Source organism: Trematomus bernacchii, unplaced genomic scaffold (assembly GCF_902827165.1).
Source record: "Trematomus bernacchii unplaced genomic scaffold, fTreBer1.1, whole genome shotgun sequence".
NCBI lineage: Eukaryota > Metazoa > Chordata > Actinopteri > Perciformes > Nototheniidae > Trematomus > Trematomus bernacchii.
The window spans coordinates 2,406,982-2,432,544 of NW_022987477.1; the positions used below are offsets into that span (position 1 = coordinate 2,406,982).

A 25,563-nucleotide genomic window follows, 5' to 3' on the forward strand; every position below is an offset into this window, starting at 1 on the left:
GCTGCGTCAGAGGGCGAAGGAGGACATGCAGGGCAAATTATTCCCCAACACCAACTACTTTAACTTCTCATTTAGGTGGAGTTTTAGTGAAGTACTAAACTATATTTATGAATCAGAATACATTTTCCACCACTGTAAATGTGGTTGTAATAAAAGAGTTTCAGACTGAACGGCTCTGGTTGTTCTTGGTGCACACTGCCCCTCAGAGGATGGAAGCAAGACATTTATAGTAGGAAATAAAACTCAAGAGAAATAGAAATCATTTGAATTGTTTTATCACACAAACACAGCAAAGCACAGCAAATCACAGCAAATCACAGCAAAGGATCAAAAACAAATGTACATATTGTGTCCGGTCTGTTTTGTTTTAGTTTTATTCATTCTGAGCTTTCTGAGATTATTCTTGTGAAGTAGAGAACCGCCGGCTGAGCACAGACGTTCTGGATGCTGTAAGCACTTCCTGTGGAAACAGAACGGTACAAAATCATTAAAACCATCGAGGCACATCGGACAATTTACTGCTGAAGAAGAAAAAGGCTCTGGTTTCAGACAGGGGGTGAAAAGAGGTGCTGCAGCACAGGCAGTATGAGAACAATACAGAGCTTTTTGAACATTAAAGCATGGAGACATGTCCCAGTAGAGACACTACATACTAGGGGTGTTGAAATTAACCGTTTCTGCGATGCGGACGATTCTGCATCGATGCAGTGACAGAACATAATCGATTATAGCGTAGTAACGTTGCTTCCTGATTTCACGGCCGCGGCTTTACAATAAAGTCTTTTTTTCTGTGACTTTAATATCAAATCGGTCGGTGACGCAGAGATCAGGGAACAGACGTCACAACGGCACATCGACTCCAAACACGGAGCAGTCGGCTTTATCCACCAACACAAGAACACCAGTCCAGAACCAACAGCAGAAGGACCCGCTCTGAATCGGTCCGTGTCGCTGCGGCTCAGACACACAAGGATTTATGTTTTAAAAGAATACTCGCGTTACAATCATGTCAGGTTTTTGGTGGATTTAGTTAAGTCTTGGATTGCAGAGTATGAATGTCCTCTTGCTATTTTCAGACGATATATACACATGTGTAAAGTTTGTGAAGGCAGGAGGAAAAAGCTTCCGCGATCACCGTCTCCTCTGTTCCTCCAAACCCCGGACAGGCTGATAGTGACCTGATAGAAACGTTATTATTCACTTAATCCCTGATTGAGATGATGAAGCTAACTTAATCTCCTACAATCATGGGATGTATGTAACAGCAAGACAGAGAATGTAAGTGTGCACCCACATGCTGTTGTAAATACTCCTGTTGTCTGCTGTGTTCAGACTCAAGTCATGTTAGTGATGCCACATTCAGGACATTCAGTGTCCTTTTTTAAACAGAAGACCGTTGCTAGAAGCTGCAGCTAGACTGCAGAAGCATTCGATTTTGAGGATGGAACAATTTCACACACAGATACTGTATAGGGATGCTAGAGCTATACAATTGATTTACTTTGGTTTATAAATTAATGCCAATACATTTATGTTATTGATTTCTGAAGCACTTTCTAAATAATAATAATTACTACATGTATTCATTGATGAAAAAGAAGCCATGTGCAGTAATATAGAAAATTGAGGATGCAACGCATTGGTATGAATCGAATCGGTGACAGGATAATCGTAATCGAATCGTGAGACCAGTGAAGATGCACAGCCCTACTAAATACTGATATGAAAATGAGCAGAATGGGGCCTCTTCAGAACGGACTAAGGTTGTGTTTTAAGTGTGTAATTTTACCCTGTGTAAAGTGTCCCTTAAATGCGCGTTATAAATCAAATGTATTATTATCATTATTATATTCTTACCGCATGGCACCACGAAGGATTGTCCAGGGTTGAAGCGGGATTCCCTGCCGTTGATGGTCACACTCACAGAGCTTGTTAATAAGTTAAAAACCTTTATAAAGAAAAACAATGACAGAAATGATTAGTATTAAGACACTAGAGAGGACAGTGAGTATAACGCAGAGATGTGGGAGGGTACTGACGGTGGCGGCGCTGTGGTCCACCAGCAGAGGTTTCTTCATGAAGGAGCCCAGCAGCATCTTCCCGTTGCAGAATGATCCGCTGTTAACGTCCATCGTCAAGCCGATCGCCCGGCCCTGATAGCAGAACCACTCGAACTGATCCGGGAAGATCTCAGTACTACCTACTGCAAAAAATGAACAGAAAAATGTATTTAAAGACCAAGAACTTTTGCCTAAAAATAGCATGATAGGTGACCTTTAAGACTATATAAATATATATAAAATAATGTATTTTATTACATCATTGCCTCTGCAATGGATTATTATCGGATAGGGTAATAACTTCATAATTAACTACGTCTGACAGCAGAAGTCTGGGGCAAATCATTGCAAGTCTCATGAGATGCATTGTGGGACACGTTTTTTTTGTCAAACTGATGTAAGTGCCTGGCTTTGTTTTTGTATGTTTTGTAATGAAAAAAGTCAAAAAGTGTCAAAAATAAATACAAATTTCTATTGAAACTATAACCTGTAAATATGAATAATAACTCTTTACTGCAGGTTGATTTGTTCGCTCAAACTATGCAAAGAATGGACTCAAATATATTTGGTTTGAATCGATTTTTTCCTAAACAAACAAGCGTCCACATGATACGATTCTATGTAATCTGTGCGTCTGGAGAAAATACAGTATTATCTTATCGTATAGTATTGTTAGGTGGAAAGGCCCATGTGAAATCACGCTTTCATTATGTATGCAAATGGGCCAGAAAAATACCCCACATGCAGACTGATCTTTCTAAGAAACAGCATTCAGTCTTTTCTGCGTGTTTTATTGTGGGGGAAACTTCTGAAGCAATTGGAAACAGGACTCAGAGAGACACGAGGAGAGATGGAGCTTTGATGGCAAACACTGACGGTTTATTTGGAGCTTCGGCCGGAGAATTCACAAGACATGTCACGGGCCACGATCTGACCACACGGTTGAGATGCCACCATCAATTCTGAAGAGCCTTTGGGTGTTTCTCAATCGCGAGTAAAGCTGCTTCCGAGCCACTATTTCAAGCATACTACGTCATCGAGTGCCGCCGAAGTACTGTACCAATCTCCAGTATACTTGGAAATCTACCGAGCCCGGCGTACTCCGTTTGGAGAAATATCGAGTGTGCACATGAGTAGACTTCGCGGCCTTAAAATCCCCACAATGCTTTGCGCACGGACCAATTTCCCCAAACCTGTGGCGGAAGATGTAAGGCGGAGCCTCTCATATGACGCACACCTGCACACTTGCTAGCCTGTTCCACTCTTTGTTTTCCGAATGGCAGGAAGTATTCTTGCCTCGCTTCTGAAGCAAGATGCTCGGCAGACATGTGCTACCAAGCAAGCGTACTCGCGATTGAGAAACACCCTTTCTCTCGTAGGACCTTTAGCTAGTTTGCTTGAGAGTAATCAGCATTCTTCACTAGATAGACTAAACAGCTGGGGAAACTGAATCAACTTTAGTTGTCGGTTATGGCTCGGGGTCATCTACACCCCGAGAAGGATGTGTTCCAGGTGTCCCACAACAATGACTATCTCTGACCAAGAGTTGCCCGGTCACAAACTGGTAACAACAACAATATGCTAGGGCAGCCCTTCCTTAAGGGAGATAAGGTTGGGCATCTGCGTCAGAGGGCAAAAGGTAAACATGTATACAGAATTATTCCCTGACATTTATATATATTTCCTCACCTTTGACAGGCAGCGCCCAGAGGTTCTTGAACCACTCGGACAGGTTGGCTTTGTCCTTGGTCAGCAGGGTTATCGGTTTGAGCGGAGGAGCGCACAGATCTGACAGAGAGAGAGCCTCCTGCACTGTGGAATTCGGCAAAACTGGAACAAAGGAAAGAAGATACCATTATATAAAATGAAAGAGGGATGGGTAACGACTAAACCAGCAGATGGAGCTGTTTCTACTGGTAGCATCAGATACATATTGACGCTATATTTGATTATTTAATGAATACTGTGGTGGATATTTTGAATTATGGTTCTCTTTGTCCAGTGTCGAGGCCTGATATGGGAAATGTATCACTATCAGCGTTTCCACCAGGGGGGCTTCTTGCCGTCATTCGACGCCCTTATTCAGCTCGGAACGCCCTGAACTCGAGCCGTGGGCGCCCAAAAAAAATTGAGAAGAAGATCGAGAGTTTTTATCGCTTGAAATGACGAAAAGGAAAAAGGACAAGGACATTAGGGCTGAACGATTAATCGATTTTAAATTGAAGTCGCGATTTGAAATGATGCAATTATCAAATCGCAAAGCCTGCGATTTTTTTTTCTTATGTGTCAGTCATCCACACCAATCAGAAGTGCTGTGCTCCACATGTACCAGTCATTGTTAACCAATCAGAAGTGCTGTGCTCCACATGTACCAGTCATTGTTAACCAATCAGAAGTGGCCCATGATAGAAGGTGATAGACAGATTGATCCAATCACCTGCGTTTTTATTCCAGTTTATCAAAGTGTGATTATTATTCATTCCTTAATACCAATAGTCGTGGTTCCCCATCATAAACCTGACAACATTTTCAAAGAGATAAGGGTTGGTGTTAAGGAGGACATTGTGTGGGGAAAGAAACTTAGGTTAGGTAAATATCTATCAAGAACATTTGGTATACATTAAAGTATATTGTAAATTGTTAAATGTTTAAAAACATACTCGAGCTGTCGTCCTCGTACTGCTCCGGAACAATCATGGAGGACGGCCCACTTCTCAAGAGCCTCGACCTGTGGGAAAATAGTGGGAAATATAAACGTGTATCGACAGTAAGAGGGAGATATTAAGAGAGACTCAGACTCGTCCTCACCGATCCACTGAATGACGCTGTGGCCCCTCATCCTGGGGGCTGCTGTGGTGTATGAGGTCGTTAGGAGTACTGTGTACAGATAGAGAGAGATATAAAGATGGGTTATATATCACAAGTGTTGTGATAGAATTCAAATCAAGACGAAATAAATTATTAGCAGAATACCCTAACTAACCAAAACATGGGAATACCTAACTGCGGTTTTTTTGTCTTCTAATATTTATTTATTTTTGTATCTTTATCCGGTCATTGTGTTTTTGGATTAACTTAAAAACAGATTAAACAAGATATATCATTATATGATTATGATAATAATATTTATAACTACTATAACAATGACTATTATCATAATTATCTTAATTATCAGTTTACATAAAAATAGGATGAGTAATGAAACCGTCTTGTTATCTGAACATGGACTTGTAGGAATGTATTTGTTTATTTTATTTGCAACAGTCTCACGGCATTTCGTGTTATAGTCACGAAATTAATCTATTGATTCGTGTTCACCAACACGATTTCCCAATTTTTTTCGTGTCACAGAGAACGATTTTAGAAGCAATGTATTTCTATTGGTAGTATGTTTCATGCCTGCACCAAATAATAACAAATTAGAAGGAAAAAAAGATGACATAAAATACAGATGTCAGTATTCTGAGGCTCTGAGACATTTCTTTTCCTCGCGGACGGCAAAAAAACTCCGACATTATACAATTTAGAATAAAAGGGATAGGGTTAGGCTTAGGGTAAGATATTGAGTAAGAAAATATTTTTATGAACCACACAGCTTCTGGTATTCCAAGACCCGACCGGACAAAAAGACGTGGTGCAGGCACGAAACATAATACCATGCTTTTAAAATCGTTCTGTGTGACACGAAAAAAATGTGAAAATCGTGTTATTGAACACGAATCAATAGATTAATTTCGTGACTATAACACGAAATGCCGTGAGACTGGGTTGGTATATGTGTACATATATATAGAATTTAGTTTATCTGTGTGAGTATTTCATTACGGAATTATCTTTTATTTACTTAACCTTAACGGGAGGGCTACCTCTGTGTAAACTCTGCTTTCTGCCCTCCGCTTCTACTCATTGTTTGTTTTTCTAGATGTATAAACTGTTGTTGAAATAGTAGAATAAATAATAAAAAATACATATATTTTGTGTGTTCTGACAAATATATCCTGCTATATACCTGAACACGGGACAGTCAGCGGGAGGGATTTCCTCCACAGGACGCTCCGGCACTTTCTGTCTCTTCCTCCGACCTCTGCCCACACTCGGGGGCTTGTTTGAAGCGGCCCGAGATCTCTTCAGCGGAGACTGTGGGTTTAGGAGCGGCACGGAGGAACTCTCTTTGGGAGGTGGAGGAGATCTGATGCGTTTCTTCCTTCCTTTCCGAGGTTTGGGCTTCTGCTGCTGAGGGGAGAGGCTCTCCACGTCCTGCACCGCCCACCAGCTCCCGGGGGCTCTCCTGCCCCGCCTCACTGCGCTGAGAGGCTCCTTCCTTTGAGGCGCTTTCCTTTGAGGCGCTTTCTTCTTACTGGAGACAGGCTGGCATACTTTTTGAAACGGCTTCTCCCCTGTTGAAGGCAAGGCAAGTTTATTTATATAGCACCTTTCAACACAAGGCAATTCAAAGTGCTTTACAAAAATGAAAGATATTAAGAAACATATTATAAAATGGCATTTAAAAAACACTAAGTTAAAAGCGTGAATAACAAAGGAACATTCATAAAAGTCACAGCAGTGTGAGATACACACATCTGAAATGTTTAGCTCCGACTCTCAATCATTGCTCACTTTTTAGCAGACAGTTTTCTACGACTTCACTTTCTTTCTACTTTCTTGTTTAACTTATCCTTTAGTTGTTTCAAGTGTTTCATGCTAAACGAACCCCCCTTTGGAACATTATAATCTGACCTAGGGCTGTGCAATTAATCGCAATTACAATTTTGGCCTGCCACAATTACGAAAACAACATAATCGAAAAAAACAATTATTTTGCTTTGCTAGGTTGTGACAGTGCACTGCAACATATTTGATCTAATTTATTTTAGTCTCATTTATTTGTATTTATCATATTTATATATGTTTAGTAGCTTGTGGAAGTGCGCTCCAAAATATTTGTTGATCTTGTTTATTGGTATTTATTATTTTTATATTATTTATTTAAATGTATCATTTATTTTTGTATTGGTTTTTCAGTTGAATTATATGTTCAGGGTAATCAACAGTTAAAAAGATACTGTTCAAATTATTATTTGTATTTGTTTTAAAGTTCAATAAATGGATGTTTTCAAAGTCAATGAATAATCGTATTTAATAATCGTGATATCAATTATTGACCCAAATAATCGTGATTATGATCTTTGCCATAATCGCACAGCCCTAATCTGACCCCATTGTACCTGTTAGTTTTCGCCTAAACTATTCCTCTTTAACAGAAAGGAACATAATCTTAGGCGCCATTTACACGAGGAGAAAACTGCTTGTATCTGCATAGTTTCGCGTGCGTATAGCCCTATTATTTACACGAGGCCGATAGAAACTGACCCCACAAACGATAACGGGTCCCAAGGTGGATAGATTTGCAAACGAAACGCTCTGGGGGGTCAACCGAGTCCGTGTAATCACCTCGATACGAATATTTCCTGAAAAAATAACGATAGCCCCGCCTCTCCCCACCTCTCCTGCTCACTGCTGTAGCAACTATCAAAAATAGCTGTGTTAATTAAACGCACAAGGGGTTCTTGAATTACATAATATTATAAAAGGCAAACCAGAATTGTTAACGCCCAATATACTCCTTAAACAAAATAAACAGAGTCAGATTTCATGCATTGATCCATTATATTGACAAAGGAGGATCTCACCCCGGTGTTTGTAGAGAATATCTCTCTTTCTGAGCCGTACTCTCCACAGAGACGTGCTTCTTGGTTTCTTTCAGTTAACTTCCCCGTTGCATTTATCCATATGCTGAGGAAATGACTATATCCCGCTGAATACCAGCAATCGCCACACACACTGACTTCCTCCTGTCAGTAGCTACTGCTACTGACCATGCCACAGATATTAGTGCAAAAATATACAGCTCCTCTACCACAACCATCAGCAACAAGTGGACATGGAGAATTACATGAACTACATGTTGCTAAATACACCACAGGGCATGAACAGAAGGGTAGCCATGGCAACATTGCGGCGGGGGCTGCTGGGCTGCTCTTCTTCGCTACTTTTGGTGTATTTTGGCGGAAGTTACAGCGCCACTTACAGTCCCGGCATATGTACTACAGCGTTTCCAGCGGCCTCGTTTGAACAGACACGTTAAATGAAACAAATGCATGTGAACGGAAGACTTTTTTGAATACGCATACTGTGCATAAACGCAAACGGTCCCGTGTGAGCGGGGCCTTCGTAAGGAACAGAGATCATTGGTTGGTCTGTTTGTAGGGCTGAATATGTAAATGAAGTATTGTGAAGCTGCAGAGACGTCCCTGCATACATATGTTATTTTATAGACTTGTTTAAAAGATCTTAGTTAGGTAGGTAACGATCCTCCTAAAACAATTACAACATGATCATTTTAATAACTTTCTGTTTGTTTACAAAACTCAAATACAGGTACTATTAAAGAGTACAGATACATGTTGCTAAGCACGTCGTTAAATGCAGCACTTTAACTGGTAACACATATTACCACACAGATTGGTGCTTCTGTCAAAGACCTTCATTTCTAGTACTTTGTTAGTCTTTTACTGGCTGTGTTTGGTTTTCTTTACACTTTCTCTGTATACTGTTTTCCCTCCCTCAAGTGATCTGCTGTCTCTGTGCAACAGTTTAATAAAAAGGGACTTTGAGAATCACATTTTAATAAGAAACAGAGATTATTGGTTGGTCTGTTTGTAGGGCTGCAAAATATATTTATATTATTCAAATCGCAATATGGAGCATCTTGCAGTTATATTCAAGATATGTGAATAGATTTTTTCCTAAATCTGCAGCCCTATTTAACTCAAATACAGGTATTTTTTCTATTTGCACAATTGTTTTAGTAAAAAGAGTTCAAATACATGTTGCTTTTACTTCAATGCGACCTTAACTGCTGGATTTGTACTTGTAACAGATGCCTATTATCACATGATGGACGATATGAACGCTGCGGGGGGGAGAAAAATCCCAGGAACTAACGGAACTAAAAGGGAAAAGTACGGGGAAAAGTACTCCGGTGTGAAAGCGCCTCAATACGTATGAAGAGATTTTAGGAGTTGTTTACCTGAAAGAGCCCCCAGGTCTGTAGCCCCCACTTCCTCGCTGCTCGGACCTTGTTTCTTTGAAGCCTCGTCCGTTTCTCCATCAGATCCCTGCGGCACTTTTTTGCCCCTCTTCATCGGCTTAGCTCTGCTCGTCTTGGCATCTTTTAAAGTCTTTGAGTTAAGAGCTTTCTTATCTATTCTCACAGCGGGTTCATCTTCCCGCGTTTCCTTGCTTGTTTTCGGCGGCTCCTCTTCCTCGTCGCTCAGAATCAGGATAACATCCTCTGGTTCAGGAGGAGGAGGAGTGGGTACTTTCACGGGTGATGCAGACTTCCTCGTACTAAAAATAAGGATTATTTAATATTACATTTCAATGAATATGTAGAGCCATTACTTGGTAAATATATATAGTGGTTTTGCCAACTCACCATGCAGGTTTGGACAGTGTGCGTTCTCTGAGCTTCTGAAAAAAAGCCACAAGGTTTTTTTGCACGCAGGCGGGCTCCACTAACGGCTGCTCGGGAACAGTTTCAATGGTTTTCTCAGGAGCTGCGAGTTCAGGCTCTCGTCCCACTGCTGCTGCGGGGGGGGCTACCATTTCTATCCTGGAAATAAACAACCAAAATATTCTTCAAATAACAAAATTAAGTTCTAAATTGGCACAATAGGCTGTATTGCGAGATTATATAGATAAAATATTGTGTGTGATTTTGGAGAATTACATTATTTAATAACATCTCTTTGAGTTGCACATGTATGACTAACTTAATGTTATTTTTTGTTAGCCATATTTATTTATACCGTATGTATATTCTATGACAATTCTTAAATATTACATTACATATTTCGTTGTACCAACTCCAGTATTGTTTAATCACCAAAACATAATAGTAACTACTCATCAAACACTCTTCACTTCCTACCTTGGTGTTTTTCTTTGGACCTCCACAACAGGTGTTTGAGGTTTCTGCGCTGGGTTTTTACTGAGAGTTTGAGTCTCTTTACTGCAGGAAAGAAGAGAATATACATCACAGGTAAATGAGTTAAAAGTGACAGTCATCTAAAAAAGGCAAACATCCACAAATGTAACTCAGTAGCACGCAATTAAAGGGCAGATATCATAACAAAATTGACCATTGAGACGGCAATGTGACTCGTTTATCGGCCGCCAATCGATATCGGCCGGTGCTCTCTATAAATGCCGATCAGGAGAGCCGATCACATGACGTAAAATACATGACACGTTTCTCTGTGCGCGGCAAAACAAGCTCGCCAAAATGGCTTCACCGGTCTGGCAGTATTTTAAGGTGTCCGAAAAAGACAGTAAAATAGCGGCATAGCCGTGGGAACATGTTTCAAATGGGGGGTGCTGTGGGGATGACCACTTTGCTGCCCTAGGCTTCAAATGTATTTAGTATTGCATGAACGTGTTTTAATTCCGGCGCAGACTGAAAACACATCTCTTTCGACTCCACTTCGAGCGATAGAACTATTAACAAAGAATTTCTAACAAAGCACTTATATACTAATAAAGGACTGGCTTATCTAAAGCCAGTTGAGTAGCACTTGAAATGTTTTGGCTCTATGAAACCTGATGTACTTATATGATTCTGTTTTCTTCAAGTTTGTATCTTCCTGGTCGAATGCACTATTGTAAGTCGCTTTGGATAAAAGCGTCAGCTAAATGCAATGTAATGTAATGTAATTGGGGGGTCATTTATATCTTATGTTTACCTAGTTAACATTTATTTATGCATGCAATATTTTTGGTTTACTGTCCATAGTATACATTGGAATGATTTCAAACCTGTTTTTATTTATCCTAATAATTATAAAGGTGTGCCTTGGAAATATTTGTTTACATAAATTGTGATCAAACCGTTTGAGACCCACTGAGATAACTTAGACTAAAGTGAACTGTCTAAACCCTCAGAGTCCTTTTCCTCAATGAGCCTCTCAGTCAGGACAGAACTCTCCCTCCACATTATTGTAGAAACAGCTTCATTTTTGCGGGATCTGTGAAGAACAGCTGCACTACTGGTATTTTGTATGCCAGCAATTGAGGGTGGACACGTTTCCTACCACTTAAGTTTCAAATAATTGTGTTAATTACTTATTGTAAAGCATTTGAACATTCTTTTGTGTCACATGTTCATTATTAAGTTGATGTATAACTGTATAGTATCTTAATTATTTAAAATATAATGTGACTAAAAATGGCAACCGTGTTTTCAGTTTTGGAAACCAAAAGCTGATGCCTGGTTGCCAACCTGGCAACCACTTTTAAAAGTTAGCGTTGAGCCCTGGAAGTGTTAATTTCGAACGAAATATGTTCGTCAACGACCTTTTTTTCCATGACTAAAAACGAGACGATGACGAGACGGCAGTAAACAATAACTGTAACGAAATCAACATGCAATATCGTTGACGAAAAGTGACGAGACGAAAATGTAGTTTACTATATAAAAACTATGGCAAAATCTCTCTTTACTTTCGTTGACGAAAAATGAGGAAACGAAATATTATCAAAGATAACGTTACATCTCTGATAGTCAGTTTTTCTCCCAGCAGTTCAATTTCCGGTGCTGCGGCTGGGCAGCAGCTGTGTCTGTGCTGCGCGCGGCGGTCCTTATTATACATCGATGGCGGCGGTACATTTGAATCACACCGGGCCAGCCATAGATATATATATATATAAACAGATGACTCGCCCGCGCTGCTGGCCAACGGAGCAGTAGGGCCTGGCTCATTTCGTGGCGGCCATCTTGCCACAGGAAGCTCGCTCATTCATAACATTATGTCTATGGTGCACTATTGAAATAACCATAGCTTGCTCAATTTTCAACCAATTTTCAAACGGTTTGGTTTGTTATAAACATCAATTATGTAGTTATGATACTGCATACTTATAATGATGGACTTTTTTTTCAACATGTCTTGTTGTCTGTCTCCTGTATCATAGCCATGCTAATAACGTTTATAATAAACCAAATCGTTTGTAAATCAGTCAAGATTTCAGCGAGGTAAGAGTATTTGTGTGCAGATCACTCACCTTACAACAGCCGTAGCAGTAGTTGTTGACTGTGTCGAGATCAAGCCCCCAGGATGTGCGCCGGACTCTGAGTAAAATATTCCTTGTGGCCAAACGGCGGTACTACACTTCCGTTAGGTTGCTGGGCCCGGAAACACTTTTTCCTATTGACTTACATTGGGAAAGAGACGTCTGTAAATCGTTGGATACTTTTTTTGAAACTAAATAAACAACCCAGTATGAACGTTTGTATAGCCCTTATTAAAAACATTCGGTCCTCAAGTTGTAAAATGTGCTAATAACGTTATTCTGAGAGTTATTTTCCTCGGCATTATGAACGCGCATCTAACCCACGGGACCGCGCCGCCCGGCACGTTCATGTTACGTGTTCAGTACTACATGCGTTTTACCTTTACCCATGGATGCACAATAAGAACGGAACATATAATCCGGATGTGTTCCAGGTGTCCCACAACAATAACTATCTCTGACAGAGAGTTTCCCGGTCACAAACTGGCCACATCGACAATATGCTAGGGCAGCCCCTCCTTATGGGAGATAACGGCTGCTCAAGGTTGGTCAGCTGCATCAGAGGGCGAAGGAGGACATGCAGGGCAAATGATTCCCCAACACCAACTACTTTAACTTCTCATTTAAAGGTAGGGTAGGTAAGTTTGAGAAACCGGCTCGAGATCGCTAGAATTTGAATATACACAACCGGAGAAAATCTGCCACTTCCTTATAGAGCCCCTCCTCCAACACACACGAACGCGCACATGACCAATGAGGGCACGAGATAAGTTTGTGCACAGATGGAAGGCTGACAGGCAGGTAGGCCATCCAGTTATTTTAGCCGGGCCGGATAAAATGATTGGTCGTACTTTTTACAGTTCCACAGATATTTTTTTATGATTTTTTTTGTCAAAGCACTGAAGATATTCATTGCTATCGGGATGTTAAGAGCATTCCATGGAATATAACAAAAAGTGTATCTCGAGCCGGTTTCTCAAACTTACCTACCCTACCTGGAGTTGGAGGTGGAGTTTTAGTGAAGTACTAAACTATATTTATGAATCAGAATACATTTTCCACCACTGTAAATGTGGTTGTAATAAAAGAGTTTCAGACTGAACGGCTCTGGTTGTTCTTGGTGCACACTGCCCCTCAGAGGATGGAAGCAAGACATTTATAGTAGGAAATAAAACTCAAGAGAAACAGAAATCATTTTAATTGTGTTATCACACTGTACACAAACACAGCAAAGGATCAAAAACATCCTTTACGTAAAATTAAAAACAAAATTTTTTTCTTTCTATTTACATCTTATTGTTTAATACAGAAAGTAACTCAATTTTTTTTTTTTAAATGTACTGTAACGGACTGGTTATAATGTTGATGTTTGATGTGTTTGTTGTTCAGAGTTGTTTGCATTTTACAGAGTGTCAGTGAACGTGCCACTGTTTTGATGGACGGTTCTTGTGACCTGTAGCTGTGGGTTTGGGTGGGAGAGTGTTGTCTGGTTGGTTGGGGCTGGAAGAGGGAGGTTCCTGGAGGGGGAGACGCGGGAAGCGAGAGAGGAGCTAGGGGATATGTGACGGAGAGTGAGGATATACGACAGAGTTAGTGGATTGTTTGGCGTGGTTATGGCCAACAGTAACCTGTGATCTATATAATAAACTCCCGGATAAAGGACAAACCAAGCCTCCCTGTAGCGAGACGCTACAGTACATATTGTGTCCGGTCTGTTTTGTTTTAGTTTTATTCATTCGGAGCTTTCTGAGATTATTCTTGTGAAGTAGAGAACCGCCGGCTGAGCACAGACGTTCTGGATGCTGTAAGCACTTCCTGTGGAAACAGAACGGTACAAAATCATTAAAACCATCGAGGCACATCGGACAATTTACTGCTGAAGAAGAAAAAGGCTCTGGTTTCAGCGAGACGCTACATTTGGTGTCAGAAGTAAAAGTTCAACTCCGGATTAACGACAGCTAACTAGCGGCGTGCTACAGTGATTGCTGCCATACAGCCTACAGTTTCCATCTCGGTGAGAACATGTCGCTGTGGGACTACTCTAAAATTAAACGGGAGGAGGAAGCTGACGAGCGGCAACACTTCGGTGCTACTGAGGGTCGGGGAAGGGGAATGACTATGAGAATGGCCACTGAGGCTGGCTTTGACCGCCCCTGCTACTTCCCCGATAGAGACGCCACACGCGGGAAAACAGAGACAAAGAGGGCAGGCACGAGTCAACACACTGAGCAGCACAGAGAAGCCCTCCCCTCATCTATGAAAACACCCAGGTATGATGGCAAAGCTAACTGGGAAGCATTCCAGGCACAATTTGAATTGCTAGCCAAGGCTGGCAGGTGGTCTGCTGAAGAAAAGGCCCTCCAGCTCGCAATGTGCCTTACTGGGGATGCTTTAACCAGCCTGCTGCTACTTAACCCTGATGATAGGAGTGACTATGATGCTTTGGTGGGAGCTTTAAAGAGGCGCTTTGGACTATGCTCTGCAGCTAGCCTGCTCCGCTCTGAACTGTGTAGCCGCAAGCGACGGCCTGGGGAGCCGCTGAGGGAGCTCGCCAACGACATTGAGGGGCTGGTTCACCGCACCTATACTCCCATGCCTCCTGTTATCCAGAGTGAGTTAGCCCGGGACTACTTCCTCCAGGGCCTACTACCAGCCGACCTGCGTACACAGACTTTGCTCGCCCACCCCAAGTCTCTACAGGAGGCTTTGGAGCTAGCCACAGAGAGAGAGATGCTATGTACTGCTTCATGGAGTGCGGATGACCACACACCGAAGGTGAGCGCCGCATGCGGTATTGAGCTGAATACAGCAGAGCCGGCCTGGGTGGAAAAATTGACACAGCTTGTGCGTGCCACCACACTGAGACAGGAGGAGTCTCAGAGACCCCGCCAGAGGATCTGCTGGTGGTGTGGACAGCCTGGCCATCTGGTTCGAGATTGCCCTCGCAGCACAGCTAACCAGGGAAACGGGGCCGGGTCTGCATAACCGGGACAATGCGGACCCCTGATGATGTGTCCCGTCCCTCTTCAAATGAGGAAACGTCGCAGCGCATTAACCAAGCAGAAGTGTTACAACCAACAGAAGAGGCTGACGGCCAGCCGGAGCGAATCATCAGGCTGGGCCGAACCTGGGTTGAGGACTGCTGGTATGCCCCAGTGACTATTGCGGGAACAGACTGTTTTGCGCTGGTCGACACAGGTTCTTCAGCAACCCTTGTGAAGCCTGAAACAGTGAGAAATAAAACAACTATTTGCCCCACCATAGTGAAATTACAGACAGTTACCGGGGAACGATGTCCGATGGTGGGAGAGACAATTGTGACAATGGGGGTGGGAAAGAAGTCTGTTCGCTGCCCAGTGTGGGTCGCAGACCTGGAAGATTGCATCCTGGGGCTGGATGTTCTTGGGACATTAGACTGTGTCATTGACACAAAGAGGGGTACACTCACTTTTCCAGATGGACAGGTCGTTCAGATGTGTAGGCGGCCACCCCAGACAGGCTGTCGTGTGACACACACCATTATAACACAGACAACCGAGACAGTGACCGACGCCGTTGCTTGTTGCGACTCCCAGATGACGGCACCTGCACAAACCCCCTCCCATGACCCCCCCCAGGGTTCAAATATGCCAGGAAACTCCAGGAACGGTTACAGTCTGCTCACGACTTTGCCAGGCGCCAGCTACAGAGTGCAGGGGCGAGGCAGAAGAGGAACTACGATGTGCATGCTAGAGGACGGCATTTCAGTGCTAGCGAGTTGGTCTGGGTGTATAACCCACAGAGGAAGAAGGGAAGATGCCCAAAGCTGGACAGCAACTGGGAAGGGCCCTGCAGGGTTCTGGAGAGACTGAGTGAGGTCGTCTACAGGGTCCAACTGCAGAGGAGAGGGAGAATAGTTGCTCTTCATCGGGACAGGTTGGCACCCTATCGGGGTACAGCGACACCACTAGGATCAGTTGGTGAGACACAGCGGGCTAGGGACACTATTCTTTCTTCTTCCCAAACCCCCTCCCATGACCCAGCGACCTTGCCTGGTTCCCCACAACCTGGACTTTTTTTCCCTTGCCCTACTCTGAGCCCCACGGTGGGCCTGTTTCCCCCTGCCGCAGACCAGGCACGGCCGCAGAGAAATCGCAGACCCCCTAACCACCTGAGAGACTTTGTTTATTCCCTCGAGGACGAGGGACTTTGAGGAGGGGGGAAAGTGTAACGGACTGGTTATAATGTTGATGTTTGATGTGTTTGTTGTTCAGAGTTGTTTGCATTTTACAGAGTGTCAGTGAACGTGCCACTGTTTTGATGGGCGGTTCTTGTGACCTGTAGCTGTGGGTTTGGGTGGGAGAGTGTTGTCTGGTTGGTTGGGGCTGGAAGAGGGAGGTTCCTGGAGGGGGAGACGCGGGAAGCGAGAGAGGAGCTAGGGGATATGTGACGGAGAGTGAGGATATACGACAGAGTTAGTGGATTGTTTGGCGTGGTTATGGCCAACAGTAACCTGTGATCTATATAACAAACTCCCGGATAAAGGACAAACCAAGCCTCCCTGTGTTCCTGTAGCGAGACGCTACAGTACATATTGTGTCCGGTCGGTTTTGTTTTAGTTTTATTCATTCGGAGCTTTCTGAGATTATTCTTGTGAAGTAGAGAACCGCCGGCTGATCACAGACGTTCTGGATGCTGTAAGCACTTCCTGTGGAAACAGAACGGTACAAAATCATTAAAACCATCGAGGCACATCGGACAATTTACTGCTGAAGAAGAAAAAGGCTCTGGTTTCAGACAGGGGGTGAAAAGAGGTGCTGCAGCACAGGCAGTATGAGAACAATAAAGAGCTTTTTGAACATTAAAGCATGGAGACATGTCCCAGTAGAGACACTACATACTAGGGGTGTTGAAATTAACCGTTTCTGCGATGCGGACGATTCTGCATCGATGCAGTGACAGAACATAATCGATTATAGCGTAGTAACGTTGCAGGGCTCGAGCTTAAGGACCTCCCGTCGTCCCGGGGCCGAAAAAAATCGGGTCGGGGAGGATACAAATACATTTTGGGACGAGAGTTAAAATAAAAATACCCTGCTAACTCTACTACGAACGGCGATGAAAATGAAACTGACTGCACGTTTTGTGTAGCACACAGTTATTAAACCTCCTTGTCAACATAAACACACACAAAGCATTTAGCAACCCGCGAAATACACACACACACAGTACGTATAGCTACAGCTGTCAGCCAGCCGTACAGCTGTGATGTAACTATACCATTTTTTTACCCCGGAGCGGTGCGGAGAAACGAAACTTAACTTATGAAGCAGCTTTTGACGGCGCGCTATGCATGGGGCACCCGAGAGGGGGTTTCCAGACATGTCATTGCAGCTGAGATGAGAACTCTCCATCGCATGTAGTCCTTAGCAATATGCTGCGCCTCTCCCCATGTAGGGATGGGTACCGAGCCCCGGTATTAAACGGGCCCCGGGCCGGAATTATTAAAGACAGTGGTAGAGACATTTAAAACATATGTCATATGTATTATTGCTACATGAACATTATATTGCAGTTTTAGTTTCGCCAACTCCGTTTCTAATATGCAATAAGACTACAAAATGCGTCTATGATGTATTTTCGATCTTATTTTCGATCTTTCCAATCCAGGCGAGAGAGCTCTCTCCTGTGTGCGAGGGGGCGGGGCAGTTTGTAAAGGTCTCCTGACTGTGTTACAGACTGTCATCCTGGTTAGTGGTTACTCTGGGTTCTGTCTTCAGGACAGAGTGTTGGATTTTGTTGTTAATCGGATGGGACTTGATTGGATTCAATATTAGAGCAACTTTCTCGCTTGTGTGTTTTTTTTTAAATATATTTGGCCTTTGTTTATGTGTTTGACTGATTGACTCAAATAAAAAGGTTGATGAATTATCATCTAATGATTTGTATGATGTTTTATTTATGTTAAAGGTCACTTTGAATGATTTTAACTAATGATAATGTAGAAAAACAAATATTTTAAATTCGGGACGGTCCACATTAATTTCGGGACGGCTTAGATTGTATTTCGGGACGGTTCCGGGAGGATGGTGAAAAAAGTTAGTCGAGAGCCCTGAACGTTGCTTCCTGATTTTACGTCCGCGGCTTTACAATAACGTTTTTTTTTCTGTCACTTGAATATCAAATTGGTCGGTGACGCAGAGATCAGGGAACAGACGTCACAACGGCACATCGACTCCAAACACGGAGCAGTCGGCTTTATCCACCAACACAAGAACACCAGTCCAGAACCAACAGCAGAAGGACCCGCTCTGAATCGGTCTGTGTCGCTGCGGCTCAGACACACAGGGATTTATGTTTTACAAAAATACTCGCGTTACAATCATGTCAGGTTTTTGGTGGATTTAATTAAGTCTTGGATTGCAGAGTATGAATGTCCTCTTGCTATTTTCAGACGATATATATAAGTGTGTAAAGTTTGTGAAGGCAGGAGGAAAAAGCTTCCGCGATCACCGTCTCCTCTCCGTTCCTCCAAACCCCGGACAGGCTGATAGTGACCCGATAGAAACGTTATTATTCACTTAATCCCTGATTGAGATGATGAAGCTAACTTAATCTCCTACAATCATGGGATGTATGTAACAGTAAGACAGAGAATGTAAGTGTGCACCCACATGCTGTTGTAAATACTCCTGTTGTCTGCTGTGTTCAGACTCAAGTCATGTTAGTGATGCCACATTCAGGACCTTCAGTGTCCTTTTTTTTTAAACAGAAGAGCGTTGCTAGAAGCTGCAGCTAGACTGCAGAAGCATTCGTTTTTGAGGACGGAACAATTTCACACACAGATACTGTATAGGGATGCTAGAGCTATACAATTGATTTACTTTGGTTTATAATTTAATGCCAATACATTTATGTTATTGATTTCTGAAGCACTTTCTAAATAATAATAATTACTACATGTATTCATTGATGAAAAAGAAGCCATGTGCAGTAATATAGAAAATTGAGGATGCAACGCATTGGTATGAATCGAATCGGTGACAGGATAATCGTAATCGAATCGTGAGACCAGTGAAGATGCACAGCCCTACTAAATACTGATATGAAAATGAGCAGAATGGGGCCTCTTCAGAACGGACTAAGGTTGTGTTTTAAGTGTGTAATTTTACCCTGTGTAAAGTGACCCTTAAATGCGCGTTATAAATCAAATGTATTATTATCATTATTATATTCTTACCGCATGGCACCATGAAGGATTGTCCAGGGTTGAAGCGGGATTCCCTGCCGTTGATGGTCACAGTCACAGAGCTTGTTAATAAGTTAAAAACCTTTATAAAGAAAAACAATGACAGAAATGATTAGTATTAAGACACTAGAGAGGACAGTGAGTATAACGCAGAGATGTGGGAGGGTACTGACGGTGGCGGCGCTGTGGTCCACCAGCAGAGGTTTCTTCATGAAGGAGCCCAGCAGCATCTTCCCGTTGCAGAATGATCCGCTGTTAACGTCCATCGTCAAGCCGATCGCCCGGCCCTGATAGCAGAACCACTCGAACTGATCCGGGAAGATCTCAGTACTACCTACTGCAAAAAATGAACAGAAAAATGTATTTAAAGACCAAGAACTTTTGCCTAAAAATAGCATGATAGGTGACCTTTAAGACTATATAAATATATATAAAATAATGTATTTTATTACATCATTGCCTCTGCAATGGATTATTATCGGATAGGGTAATGACTTCATAATTAACTACGTCTGACAGCAGAAGTCTGGGGCAAATCATTGCAAGTCTCATGAGATGCATTGTGGGACACGTTTTTTTTTGTCAAACTGATGTAAGTGCCTGGCTTTGTTTTTGTATGTTTTGTAATGAAAAAAGTCAAAAAGTGTCAAAAATAAATACAAATTTCTATTGAAACTATAACCTGTAAATATGAATAATAACTCTTTACTGCAGGTTGATTTGTTCGCTCAAACTATGCAAAGAATGGACTCAAATATATTTGGTTTGAATCGATTTTTTCCTAAACAAACAAGCGTCCACATGATACGATTCTATGTAATCTGTGCGTCTGGAGAAAATACAGTATTATCTTATCGTATAGTATTGTTAGGTGGAAAGGCCCATGTGAAATCACGCTTTCATTATGTATGCAAATGGGCCAGAAAAATACCCCACATGCAGACTGATATTTCTAAGAAACAGCATTCAGTCTTTTCTGCGTGTTTTATTGTGGGGGAAACTTCTGAAGCAATTGGAAACAGGACTCGGAGAGATGGAGCTTTGATGGCAAACACTGACGGTTTATTTGGAGCTTCGGCCGGAGAATTCACAAGACATGTCACGGGCCACGATCTGACCACACGGTTGAGATGCCACCATCAATTCTGAAGAGCCTTTCTCTCGTAGGACCTTTTGCTAGTTTGCTTGAGAGTAATCAACATTCTTCACTAGATAGACTAAACAGCTGGGGAAACTGAATCAACTTTAGTTGTCGGTTATGGCTCGGGGTCATCTACACCCCGAGAAGGATGTGTTCCAGGTGTCTCACAACAATGACTATCTCTGACCGAGAGTTGCCCGGTCACAAACTGGTAACAACAACAATATGCTAGGGCAGCCCCTCCTTAAGGGAGATAAGGTTGGGCATCTGCGTCAGAGGGCAAAAGGTAAACATGTATACAGAATTATTCCCTGACATTTATATATATTTCCTCACCTTTGACAGGCAGCGCCCAGAGGTTCTTGAACCACTCGGACAGGTTGGCTTTGTCCTTGGTCAGCAGGGTTATCGGTTTGAGCGGAGGAGCGCACAGATCTGACAGAGAGAGAATTGTGGAATTCGGCAAAACTGGAACAAAGGAAAGAAGATACCATTATATAAAATGAAAGAGGGATGGGTAACGACTAAACCAGCAGATGGAGCTGTTTCTACTGGTAGCATCAGATACATATTGACGCTATATTTGATTATTTAATGAATACTGTGGTGGATATTTTGAATTATGGTTCTCTTTGTCCAGTGTCGAGGCCTGATATGGGAAATGTATCACTATCAGCGTTTCCACCAGGGGGGCGTCTTGCCGTCATTCGACAAAAAAATTATAATTCGAGAGAAGATCGAGAATTTGTATCGCTTGAAATGACGAAAAGGAAAAAGGACAAGGACATTAGGGCTGAACGATTAATCGATTTTAAATTGAAGTCGCGATTTGAAATGATGCAATTATCAAATCGCAAAGCCTGCGATTTTTTTTTCTTATGTGTCAGTCATCCACACCAATCAGAAGTGCTGTGCTCCACATGTACCAGTCATTGTTAACCAATCAGAAGTGGCCCATGATAGAAGGTGATAGACAGATTGATCCAATCACCTGCCAAGTATTTTTGATAGATAGATAGATAGATAGATAGATAGATAGATAGATAGATAGATAGATAGATAGATAGAAAGATTACAGTACTTAAATCAACCACTACATAGACTTTTGCTAGCTTGTTAAGTTGATAGCTAATAGATAGCTTAAGTCAGCTAACTTATGCTAGCTAGCTTACTACGTAGATCGTTCACTAGATATATAAATAGATAGATAGATAGTTGATATATTAGTTATCTACTTAATAGGCTAGCTTAATAAGTAGATAACTCATAGATATCTTAATTCCGCTAATTTATGCTAGCTAACTTATTAAGTAGATAGCTAATAGATAGCTTAAATACGCTAATTTATGCTAGCTAATTTATTAAATAGATAGCTAATAAATAGATACGTGTGACATTTACATATGATTTTCTTGCAATTGAGTAAGAAATCAAGAAAGACATCGGAGCCTTTTTCATAGCATTTTCAGAGATAAATTGGTGGGTCTTTCCGGGAACACTTAGTTCCACCAACAGTTTATAAATCTTCAGAGCACCTGTCAGCGGTAATTACCTTTTTGCAGGTCTAAAATGAACGGGGGTGGTAATGGATGGCAGATTATAACAAACTAAAAAGAACAAGGAGCAACTTTTTAAAAAGGTGAATTCTGGGTGTTTCTGCTTAAGTGGATGATGGGGGACAGGAACATTGGAAGTGAGGATGATGACACGCAGTAATGCTCTGAGGAGAACCTGGGATGTCGTGCTATGCCACTTTAATTAGATTAAAAATCAGTAAACTGCAGACTTTCTAAACCAGACAGGAGGTTTTTCGGTTGGACTGAAATCCCAGTAGCACACGACTAAGAACTTCTGTAGCAGAAAAACACCAATTAATCCGCTTCCTCTTCCAGTCTCTGTGTCTAAATCTGTTTATCTCATATATCTAGATAAGTATTTTTGAAATACTTGGCAGGTGATTGGATCACCTGCGTTTTTATTCCAGTTTATCAAAGTGTGATTATTATTCATTCCTTAATACCAATAGTCGTGGTTCCCCATCATAAACCTGACAACATTTTCAAAGAGATAAGGGTTGGTGTTAAGGAGGACATTATGTGGGGAAAGAAACTTAGGTTAGGTAAATATCTATCAAGAACATTTGGTATACATTAAAGTATATTGTAAATTGTTAAATGTTTAAAAACATACACAAAACATCCTCGTACTGCTCCGGAACAATCATGGAGGACGGCCCACTTCTCAAGAGCCTCGACCTGTGGGAAAATAGTGGGAAATATAAACGTGTATCGACAGTAAGAGGGAGATATTAAGAGAGACTCAGACTCGTCCTCACCGATCCACTGAATGACGCTGTGGCCCCTCATCCTGGGGGCTGCTGTGGTGTATGAGGTCGTTAGGAGTACTGTGTACAGATAGAGAGAGATATAAAGATGGGTTATATATCACAAGTGTTGTGATAGAATTCAAATCAAGACGAAAAAATGTATTAGCAGAATACCCTAACTAACCAAAACATGGGAATACCTAGCTGCGGTTTCTTTGTCTTCTAATATTTATTTATTTTTGTATCTTTATCCGGTCATTGTGTCTTTGGATTAACTTAAAAACAGATTAAACAAGATATATCATTATATGATAATGATAATAATAATATTTATAACTACTATAACAATTATAATGACTATTATCATAATTATCAGTTTACATAAAAATAGGATGAGTAATGAAACCGTCTTGTTATCTGAACATGGACTTGTAGGAATGTATTTGTTTATTTTATTTGCAACACAGTCTCACGGCATTTCGTGTTATAGTCACGAAATTAATCTATTGATTCGTGTTCACCAAAACGATTTCCCAATTTTTTTTGTGTCACACAGAACGATTTTAGAAGCAATGTATTTCTATTGGTAGTATGTTTCGTGCCTGCACCAAATAATAACAAATTAGAAGGAAAAAAAGATGACATAAAATACAGATGTCAGTATTCTGAGGCTCTGAGCCATTTCTTTTCCTCGCGGACGGCAAAAAAAACTCCGACATTATACAATTTAGAATAAAAGGGATAGGGTTAGGCTTAGGGTAAGATATTGAGTAAGAAAATGTTTTTATGAACCACACAGCTTCTGGTATTCTAATGGCGCGTTTCCACTACACGGCCTCGCTCGGCCCCGCTCGGTATGGCTGGGCCTTGTTAGGACTGGCTCACTTTATGGCGCATTTCCATTACAGTTTAGGAACTGGGGCAGTATCTATAGTAACGCAGTGTAGGCGGAGCCGTGACGTGATCTTCAGAGGACCCCAGAAAAACAACACAGCCGTTAGCTGTTAGCACTCAGAGCTCACAGCTCCTTATATCTGTTCAGAAACTAGACAAAAGTTAAACAAGTACAAACCACAGACTGCCTGTGTCATGGTGAATACAGTCGCTGCTTTATTTATGTCTGTATAGGCCGTTGTTGTGAGTGTGGACGGTCGGAGCATATACTGCGTTAGCTTAGCCAATCTCCATTTAGAAAACAAGCATTTTAAAAGGTTTTTCGCCTGCCGTCTGTCTGCAGACTTGACAAAGCATTAATTCATGGTTTTTACTAACCGGTATCAGTATGTTGTTACTTCGGCATCATTTTGAAACGTGTATTACAATTAAATCACGGTCAAATATGTCCATCTTGTTGTAGTTGTAGCCCCCTTGCCAGCGACGCTCTCTCTAGTTTAGCATACTCAGCCCGACTCAGCCTCGTTGTCTCTGGCCCTGGACCCACGATTTTATGAGGCCAGAAAAACTGTGAATTAGGACCCGCCGGCCGGTACTAGGCCAAGTGGAAACGCAACCAAAGACGGGCCGCTGACGTCACAGCCCTCTTAAACCGGGCTGCGGGCTGTAGTGGAAACGCGCCATAAGACCCGACCGGACAAAACGACGTGGTGCAGGCACGAAACATACTACCATGCTTTTAAAATCGTTCTGTGTGACACGAAAAAAATGTGAAAATCGTGTTATTGAACACGAATCAATAGATTAATTTCGTGACTATAACACGAAATGCCGTGAGACTGGGTTGGTATACGTGTACATATATATAGAATTTAGTTTATCTGTGTGAGTATTTCATTACGGAATTATCTTTTATTTACTTAACCTTAACGGGAGGGCTACCTCTGTGTAAACTCTGCTTTCTGCCCTCCGCTTCTACTCATTGTTTGTTTTTCTAGATGTATAAACTGTTGTTGAAATAGTAGAATAAATAATAAAAAATACATATATTTTGTGTGTTCTGACAAATATATCCTGCTATATACCTGATCACGGGACAGTCAGCGGGAGGGATTTCCTCCACAGGACGCTCCGGCACTTTCTGTCTCTTCCTCCGACCTCTGCCCACACTCGGGGGCTTGTTTGAAGCGGCCCGAGATCTCTTCAGCGGAGACTGTGGGTTTAGGAGCGGCACGGAGGAACTCTCTTTGGGAGGTGGAGGAGATCTGATGCGTTTCTTCCTTCCTTTCCGAGGTTTGGGCTTCTGCTGCTGAGGGGAGAGGCTCTCCACGTCCTGCACCGCCCACCAGCTCCCGGGGGCTCTCCTGCCCCGCCTCACTGCGCTGAGAGGCTCCTTCCTTTGAGGCGCTTCCTTCTTACTGGAGACGGGATGGCATACTTTTTGAAACGGCTTCTCCCCTGTTGGAGGCAAGGCAAGTTTATTTATATAGCACCTTTCAACACAAGGCAATTCAAAGTGCTTTACAAAAATGAAAAATATTAAGAAACATATTATAAAATGGCATTTAAAAGCGTGAATAACAAAGGAACATTCATAAAAGTCACAGCAGTGTGAGATACACACATCTGAAATGTTTAGCTCTGACTCTCAATCATTGCTCACTTTTTAGCAGACATAGTTTTCTACGACTTCACTTTCTTGTTTAACTTATCCTTTAGTTGTTTCAAGTGTTTCTTGCTAAACGAACGCCCCTTTGGAACATTATAATCTGACCCCATGGTA

At 42.0% G+C, this 25,563-nt stretch overlaps 1 protein-coding gene across 1 annotated transcript; it reads right to left on the reverse strand.

Moving 5' to 3' along the window:
* Nucleotides 1-327: 327 nt before the first annotated feature.
* si:ch211-161h7.4 (nucleolar protein dao-5) lies at nucleotides 328-10,130 on the reverse strand. The gene is made up of 10 exons (XM_034149730.1): nucleotides 10,054-10,130; nucleotides 9,559-9,735; nucleotides 9,151-9,470; nucleotides 6,070-6,457; nucleotides 4,869-4,937; nucleotides 4,721-4,788; nucleotides 3,750-3,890; nucleotides 2,040-2,203; nucleotides 1,858-1,948; nucleotides 328-460 (listed from the first exon to the last, which is right to left on the reverse strand). Exons 2-10 carry the CDS (start codon nucleotides 9,726-9,728, stop codon nucleotides 378-380), a joined length of 1,494 nt encoding a protein of 497 aa, XP_034005621.1. The 5' UTR covers nucleotides 9,729-9,735; nucleotides 10,054-10,130; the 3' UTR covers nucleotides 328-377.
* Nucleotides 10,131-25,563: the final 15,433 nt, after the last annotated feature.